The sequence below is a fragment of the Delphinus delphis genome, chromosome 20 (genome assembly GCF_949987515.2).
Source record: "Delphinus delphis chromosome 20, mDelDel1.2, whole genome shotgun sequence".
Classification (NCBI taxonomy): domain Eukaryota; kingdom Metazoa; phylum Chordata; class Mammalia; order Artiodactyla; family Delphinidae; genus Delphinus; species Delphinus delphis.
The window spans coordinates 54,957,394-54,965,566 of record NC_082702.1 but is presented as its reverse complement, the minus strand read 5'-3'; the positions used below and the strand labels follow the sequence as shown (position 1 = coordinate 54,965,566).

The window sequence follows — 8,173 nt, the reverse complement described above, 5'->3', positions numbered from 1 at the left end:
AAAATAATCATCATTAAAAATACCGAAAGCCCCCCTTTTACGGATGAGGAGAGGGGGCCTCAGTTGGGCAGTGCGACCAGAAGCCTGGGTCCTGCCCTCTCCCCCGCCCCCACCTTCCCATCCTACCAGGGGCTGCACGGCATCAAGCTATGGCACAGATATGTAGCCAGACGTGGTTAATAAAAATCATTGTGATTTAATAAATAGTGAGGTGTTTCTGTGCAGGTCCTTCACTGTTTGTCCCAGGGCCTGGCGGGACACAGTGGTGGATGGACGCAAGGCTGAGCCCAAGCTCCCCGCCGGTTTCCCAGGAATAGCCAGGTGAGTGACCTGACGCCACGGTGTCCTGAAAGCACCTCTCGGAAGAGGCGGGGCAGGGGGAGGGCCACAGTCACATAAAAATATAGATTTAGGGGAATTTTACATGGGTCGGGGTCCACTATACATCTTCCTGGTGGATCTGGGCTTTCTGGGCTCTGGAGCAGAATTTTTCACATAGTTTGAAGAGCTCTGACAAAACGAACACGGAGGAGGCCAATCCAGTTAAAAGCAATAGATCTGCCAACAGGTGAAGAGGGAAAAAGGTCAGAGAGCACAAGCTGGCCCCTCTGGTCCCCAGCCCTGTGCTGCCCAGCACTGGAGCCCAGGGGGCCGCGGAGTTCCCCGTGCTTGGTTCGTTCTGAGTCACAGAGGCGAGGGGCCGGGACCCGGGAGCCGAGGACCAGACTTTCCACTGTCCTGATGGGGCAGAGATTTCCCCAGCCCAGCATCCAAAACGCTGCAGAGCCAGCTCCACCAGGACCAGCTGGTCTTTGCAGGCAGCTCAGAGCTGGGGGGCGGGCAGGCTGCAAGCCTCAGCTGTAAGGAGACCCTTCCTTGGGCAGACGCCCGGCCACAGCTCAGGCTCCCAGTCCCGCCCAATTCCGGCTAGTTCTGACCCCTACATTCTCCCCGAGCCTTTTCTGGGCTCCCTGCTGTCAACGGTGCGTGACGGACATGGTGTCCGGCACAGGCCCTGCACTTCCTTTAGACTTGGGAAGCTTCCTGAATTCCCAGTGGATGGAGACATCTGTAAAAAAACATTTTTAGGTTTTTTTCCTTTCTCCGTACCCTCAGGGACCCTGCTTTTTAGATTTTGGGGAAGGAGAAGCTGGGGGTTCCCAGTCTTGCCCAAAGGTTTTCAGTGCCCTCGTCTCCACCACCTCGGACGCTGCTGAGCATTTCAGGATCCTGGGCGGTACCCCGCACTGTGCTCTGCCTTGGAGGCTGCCCTGGGGGGCTGCCTCCCCAGCCCCCTCACCCTCTGGCTCCCCGGTGGGGTCTGGGATTGCCGACGGAAAGCTGGGTCGGCGGTCACCCTGGTGCTCTCCCTGCACTGCTGCTCTCCAGGCCCCCTCCTCCCACTTCTGGTCCCCGTCACCACCGTTTCAGGCACAGGAGGCCAAGCCACCCGGCGCAGCTTCCGAAGAGAAGCCTGCTGAAGATGCAGGGCAGTCCCCGGGGTGCCCCACGTGGCATGTGTGCTTGGGGCCCAGAGAGCTGTGGTCATCGCATGTGGCCCTTTCAGCAGGAAGTGCTTGCTGGCCCACTCCTGCCTCCAGGTAAGCGGGTCCCAGTGACACAGGCCCTGTTAAAACCCCCAACAGGGTAAACTCACTCCTAAGCTGGGGCAGCACATCACAGGCTGAGCCTAGACTGTGGTCCATCCTGGCGCTGCCCCTGGGCCTCGCCGTCCCTGCTCTGAGCCTCCTGCTGTGGGGCGGGGAGGGGGTGGGCCGGGACGTTGAGACCCCTGTGCCCTCCCTTGACTCCTAGGAGGTACCCCCGTGTTTGCCGCCTTCTCCACTCCCCCCATCACATCGCCCCCTCCTACCCAGTGCAGATGTCCAGGAACGAGCCCAGTCCTTTGGGGACAGGAAGGCCCCATGCGGGGACTTCACGGCCCAGAAAGGTCTGCAGCTGCCCCGTGCATGCGGCGAGGACGGCTGCGGTCCCGGGTGACCCCTCCCACTCACCGAGCGCCCCCAGGTTCTCCGTCTGGAAGACCTTCTGCAGGGGCGGCAGGTATATCACCGCTAGCTGCCCCAGGACAGACCCGAGCACAGAGTAGAGGAAGGTGCGGTTCCTGAGGAAGCCGATCTCGGATATCAGCTTGGTCTGCGGAGAAGAAGGTCACAGTTGGGGCACAGGAGCCGCCTAGAGACGCGGGCCGGGAAAGCGTGAGCCGGGGCCGTGGGGGCTCACCTGGGAGCGGCAGGTCAAGGCGTTGAAGAGGTCAAAGAGCACGAAACAGGTGAAGGTCATGGTTGTGGTACGTGGGGTGCTTGCCTTGTCTTCGGGCATCTGGAACACGAGTGCACAGGGTGAGAAGGTGCAGGGGAGGCGGGGACCCCATCCTCAGGACCCCTGTGTGAGAGCTGACAGATCTGTGCCTCTCTCTCCCGCCTGGCTGAGCACACGCGCTGGACAAACGCGGGGCCTCTTCCACCTTCCGGGCCGTTGAGGATGCAAGAGCCCCGCTGCTCCTCGGGGGTGGTGTGGGGAACACCTGAGAAAAACAGAGCTGGGGGCTGTCCGGCGCCCCATCCCGCCTCCCGCACATGGGCGAGCTGGGGTTTAAACGCCTGGACGATCACCTGCCTAATTCTCTCTCTAGCTCCCTGGCCATGTCAGCACAGGGGCTGTCTGAACCTGCAGGCCATGGAAAGGTGACGCATAGGAGGAGCCCCTACAGTGAGAACAGACAGCCTCTTCAGTGAGTGGTGTTGGGAAAACTGGACAGCTACATGGAAGACAATGAAATTAGAACACTCCCTAACCATACACAGAAATAAACTCCAGATGGATGAAAGACCTAAATGGAAGGCCAGACACTATAAAACCCCTAGAGGAAAACACAGGCAGAACACTCGGACATAAATCAGAGAAATATCTTCTTTGATCCACCTCCTAGAGTAATGAAAATAAAAGACGACCCACAGAATGGGAGACAATATTTGCAAACGAGGCAACTGACAAGGGCTTAATCTCCAAAATATATAAACAGCTCATACAGCTCAATATCAACAGAACAACCCAGTCAAAAAAGGGGCAGAAGATCTAAACAGACATTTCTCCAGAGAAGACATACAGGTGGCCAAAAAGTGCATAAAAAGATGCTCAACATCACTAATTATTAGAGAAATGCAAACCAAAACTGTAAGAGAGAACACCCCACACCGGTCAGAATGGCCATCATCTAAAAGCCTACAACAATAAATGCTGGAGAGGGTGTGGAGAAAAGGGAACCTTCCTACACTGTTGGTGGGAATGTAAACTGGTAGAGCCACTATGGAGAACAGTAGGGAGGTTCCTTAAAAAACTAAAAATCGAATTACCCAGACAAAGCTATAATTTGAAAAGATACCTGCACCCCTATGTTCACAGCAGCACTACTTACAAAAGCCAAAACATGGACGCAGCCTCAACGTCCATCAACAGAGGAATGCATAAAGAGGAGGTGGTACATACACACAATGGAATATTACTCAGCCAGAAAAAAGAGTGAAATAATGCTCCTTGCAGCAACATGGATGGACCTGGAGCTTATCATACTAAGTGAAGTAAGCCAAAGACAACTATATGCTATCACTTATATGTGGAATCTAAAAAAATGATACAAATGAACTTATTTACAAAACAGACTCACAGACTTTGAAAACAAACTTATGGTTACTAAAGGGGAATCGTTGGCGGGGAAGATAGATTGGGAGTTTGGGATTAATTTATACACACTACTACATGTAAATAATCAACAAGGACCTACTGGGCAGCACAGGGAACTCAGTATTCTGTAATAACCTATAAGGAAAAAGATTCTGAAAAAGAATGGATACGTATATATGTATACCTGAATTACCTTGCTGTACACCTGAAACTAACACAACATTGTAACTCAACTCCACCCCAATATAAAATAAAAATTAAATAAAAAATAAGATCTCGGGCTTCCCTGGTGGCGCAGTGGTTGAGAGTCCGCCTGCCGATGGGGACACGGGTTCGTGCCCCGGTCCGGGAGGATCCCACGTGCCGCGGAGCGGCTGGGCCCGTGAGCCATGGCCGCTGAGCCTGCGCTCCACAACGGGAGAGGCCGCAGCGGTGACAGGCCCGCGTACCGCAAAAAAAAAAAAAGATCTCCCAAACAGTCACCTCCTGAGAATAAGACAGGAGTTTCTTTTACTAGATGTCAGATTGTTTCCTGGGGATAATACAAAGCAGGAGAGGCACTGTGTCCCGTTTAGGAAAAAACCTGCCACCTTTTCTCTGCCTGTGAGGCCTCACCTCCCTTCCGCCCGGTCCCACCTCTGCAGCGTCAGCTTGCAGTCCCTCCCCACCCTCTGCTGCCCCCTCCCCTGCATGTGTGTTTGTCTCCCCCAGCCACGGCGCCTGCACCCCTGGGGGCCGGGACCACACCCCTGCCCCGCGTCCGCGACCACACAGACCCGCTGGCCAAGCCCATGAGGACTCCCCCACCTCTTTCCAGAAGATGAAGAGGGTCCCGCTGATGATGGTGGCGGCCGACAGGAGGATCTTCAGGATGAGGGCTCTGCCGAGTATCACGTCCTTGACGTTCCGTGGCGGCTGCCTGAGGGTGTCCCTGTCCACCGGCTCTACCCCCAAGCTGCTCGGAACAAAACCGGACGCTTTGAACTAAACCACTGAAAAGACGTGCAGTGGTTAAATGCGCGAGGCCACCGGCAAAGTGACGCACAAGGGTCCACAGTGAAGGCCTGGACGGGCGTGGGCAGTGCCTCCAGGCTGTCCCCGGCCCCTCCTGCCTCACGTCCTCTGCTCCGCCGCCACAGCCTGGACCCCACCGGCAGCCTGGCAGCTCCCCCGCCCTCCTGCATCCCCAGCCATGAGTGCGGTGAGAGAAGACCATGCCTGTGGCCGACCACGTGGTCCTGAATGGCACCCGGTTGTTCCCCATCACCTCGGAGACCCCCGCCCCCAGCTCAGGCCTGGCCTCATCCCCGCTGGCCTGGAGAAATGGGATCCAGGCCCTGCCCACGGAAGAGCCCCCCAGCAACTGAGGGGTCCTGCCTTCAGCCAACTCCAAGGCAGCGGGATCGGGGCCAGGCCCGCAGTGGACGGTGTGGGGCACCCAGGAGGGAGCAGGCTGGGGGATGCCCATGCTGGGCAGATACGGCTGGGTCCAGCTTTGCTCACGGCCCCGTTCCCAGGGAGAGCACGTATAAGAGGTGGCCCTCTCGCTGGGCGTGGTGGGGGGAGCAAAGCCATCACTGGTGGTGATTAGATTAATAACTAACAATTCAGCTGCACCGAGAGCAACACTGCTATGTGCTCAGACACAGGGAGGTGCCTTGCTTGCTCACATCGGCCTCCCTGCCTCCAGAGCCCATCCTTCCTCCTGCAGCATTCATTCCGTTAGCCTCACGCTCCCTCCTCATTCACCCAGCCAATAACGTCCTGAGCACCTAGTGTGTGCCAGGCACCATTATAGGAGTCGGGGATCCTACAGGGAACAAAAAAGCCTTCCCCCAGGAAGCTGACGTCCTAAAGGGAAGATGGATTATGACCAGATAAACAAGGAAATATGGTCCCCTCTAGACAAAAATAAAGCAGGGTAAGGTGACTGGGAGAGAGGAGGCTGCTGCTAGAGAAATCAGGGAGGACTTCTTGGAGGCAGTGACCTGAATGAAGAGAGGGCTCGAGCCATGCAGGTAGCTCAGGGAGAGCATTCCAGGCAGAGGAGCAGAAAGTTCGGTCGTCCCCCTGCCCGCCCACCAGACGCCTCCTCCTGCGCCTGATGCATTCCCCTCGCCATCTCCCCTGCACGCTCCCGCCAGCCCACTGCCTTACCTCTGCGCCGGCGGCCCATCCATGATGATGTTGATCCACAGGATCTGCATGGCATTGAGGGGGCTGGGCAGGTTGCACACGGTGGACAGAGTGATGAGGCTCAAGGCCGAGATGCTCCTGCAGGGCACACACAGGGCACTGTCACGAGCTGCTCCCAGACCTGGCACGTGGGGGGACGCCGGCGTCGACTTACGTGCTCAGCTGAAATCGGACAAAGTTCTTGATGTTATGAAAAATCCCCTTGCCTTCCTCCACCGCATTCCTGCAAGAGAGGAGAAAGCATTTATTCACCAAGGCGGCCGGGAGAGAAGGGTCAGCCAGCTCCGTCACCTGCTAAAGGAAGCGACGGTGTCAGCAGAGGTCACGATTCTCCTTGCTGGCATTCTCGGGGAATCACCGGTAGAGGATGCTCATGTCCTAACAGGTGCCTTCAGCCACTGGGGGCTGGTCGCCAAGCCACGATCGCCCTTCTGTCCAAAGACTGTAGACCATTCTCTCGTCCGAGCCCTGGGACCCCAGCCCTCACCCAAGGCCCCCGAAGTGCCCCCTGCCCCTCGGTGACCCACCAAGGAGACGGAGCCCCCGTGGCCCTGCTTTCCATGGGGGGAGTGGGCCTGGGGACACCGTGTACATCCACCACAGCAGAGGAGGCGGCTGCCACCCCAGGCATTTTTGCCACCAAAGAAACATCTAAAGAGCAAATTACATGATGGCTGAGAAGTCGTCGTCCACCAGGATCATGTTGGCGGCCTCCTTGCTGACGTCCGTCCCTGTCCGCCCCATGGCAATCCCGATGTCCGCCGACTTCAGGGCGACCGCGTCGTTCACCCCGTCCCCCGTCATGGCCACGATCGCCCCCGACTCCTGCAAAGCCTTTGGAAAGAGGAGGCCAGTGGAGGCCTGCAGCCTGAGGACCTTCCTTCCAGATCCTTCCCTCCTCCTGCCCCGCCTCTCACACAGAGTGGTCCACGGCAAAGGCCCCTCTCTAGAGGGCACTGGGGTCAGCTGGCCCGGGTCTGAATCCCAGTTCCCCCCGTATGAGCTGTGGGCACTGGGCAAGCCCTGAACCTAACCTCAGCTTCTCTATCTGCAGAGTGGGAGCACGGTCTCTCCTTATCAGGGGTGTTGTGAGCCCTAAACCAAGAACACAGAGGGCACAGTGCCCGGCACCGAGCGCAGGCGTGAATGTGTTATCCGTCACCACGCCAGCTAAAAACTGTCGCTTGCCGTCTGGTTCTACAAGGTCGAAGTCACTGGCCACTGCAGCCGCTGACCTTCCACACCCGCTGAAAGGGGTTCAGGGCGGAGATCAGGAACGAGGGAAGAACTGGCAGAACAAGCCTCAGATGGTTAGCTGTTTCCAGGAGCAGATTTTATGCGCCCAGATTCGTACAACTTTTCGTATCTAGAAAAGCACTAAAATCACTAACAGAGACGTCTGCTCCTCGTGGCCAGGAGCGGCCTTCTGCCAAAGCACGTGCATGCCTGCTGGTACCGCCTTCACTGGAGTCACATACATACCCCACCCCTACCTCTTCGGGGTGGCCCCTCAGAGCTGAGACGCTGTCTCCCCAGCTGTAGTTCTCTCTCTTTTTTTTTTTTTTGCAGTACGCGGGCCTCTCACTGCCGTGGCCTCTCCCGTTGCGGAGGAGCACAGGCTCCGGACGCGCAGGCTCAGCGGCCGTGGCTCACGGGCCCAGCCGCTCCGCGGCATGTGGGATCCTCCCAGACCGGGGCACAAACCCGTGTTCCCTGCATCGGCAGGCGGACTCTCAACCACTGCGCCACCTTCAGGGAAACCCTGTAGTCCTCATTTTGCCCCCAGTAAAACTTAACTCACAACTCTCACGGTGTGCTTTCTTTTTCAGTCAACAACCATTAATAATAATCAGCTCGTCCCCTGAATCCATGTGGTACCCAATAAGGATAAATATTTTCTTTGAGGAATGACTGGCACAGAGATTTACTCTGTAGAACTAAAAAACCCCAAAATGACACAAAAGAAAAAACACAAGTGTTAAAGAACAACTTTTCAAAGCATCCACGTGTGGGAACCACACAGGAGTCTCTCGTTCTAGTCGTTTCGTTTTTGATGCGCCATCAGAAGGCACCTGCGGTGGGCCAGGCGGCGGCCAAGGGCTTCACAGGCCCAGCTTCGTTTCTTTCTTTTTTTTTTTTTGGCCGATCCCATGTGGGATCGTAGTTCCCTGACCAGGGATTGAACCCGCACCCGCTACATTGGAAGTGTGGAGCCTTAACCACTGGACAGCCAGGAAAGCCCCCTGGCTTCGTTTCGTCCTCTCCTGCCTTG

General features: G+C 56.8%; 1 protein-coding gene across 1 annotated transcript in view; it reads right to left on the bottom strand.

Moving 5' to 3' along the window:
• Positions 1–315: 315 nt before the first annotated feature.
• The window catches only part of ATP2C2 (ATPase secretory pathway Ca2+ transporting 2), a 73,230-nt gene continuing 65,372 nt past the window's right edge, over positions 316–8,173 (bottom strand). The window contains exons 21-27 of the mRNA XM_059999623.2: positions 6,569–6,735; positions 6,056–6,124; positions 5,863–5,979; positions 4,513–4,660; positions 2,245–2,343; positions 2,016–2,157; positions 316–558 (exon numbers count right to left, since the gene is read on the bottom strand). Coding sequence (XP_059855606.1) covers positions 440–558; positions 2,016–2,157; positions 2,245–2,343; positions 4,513–4,660; positions 5,863–5,979; positions 6,056–6,124; positions 6,569–6,735 — 861 coding nt within the window. The 3' untranslated portion in view covers positions 316–439. The remainder of the gene's footprint in view (positions 559–2,015; positions 2,158–2,244; positions 2,344–4,512; positions 4,661–5,862; positions 5,980–6,055; positions 6,125–6,568; positions 6,736–8,173) is intronic.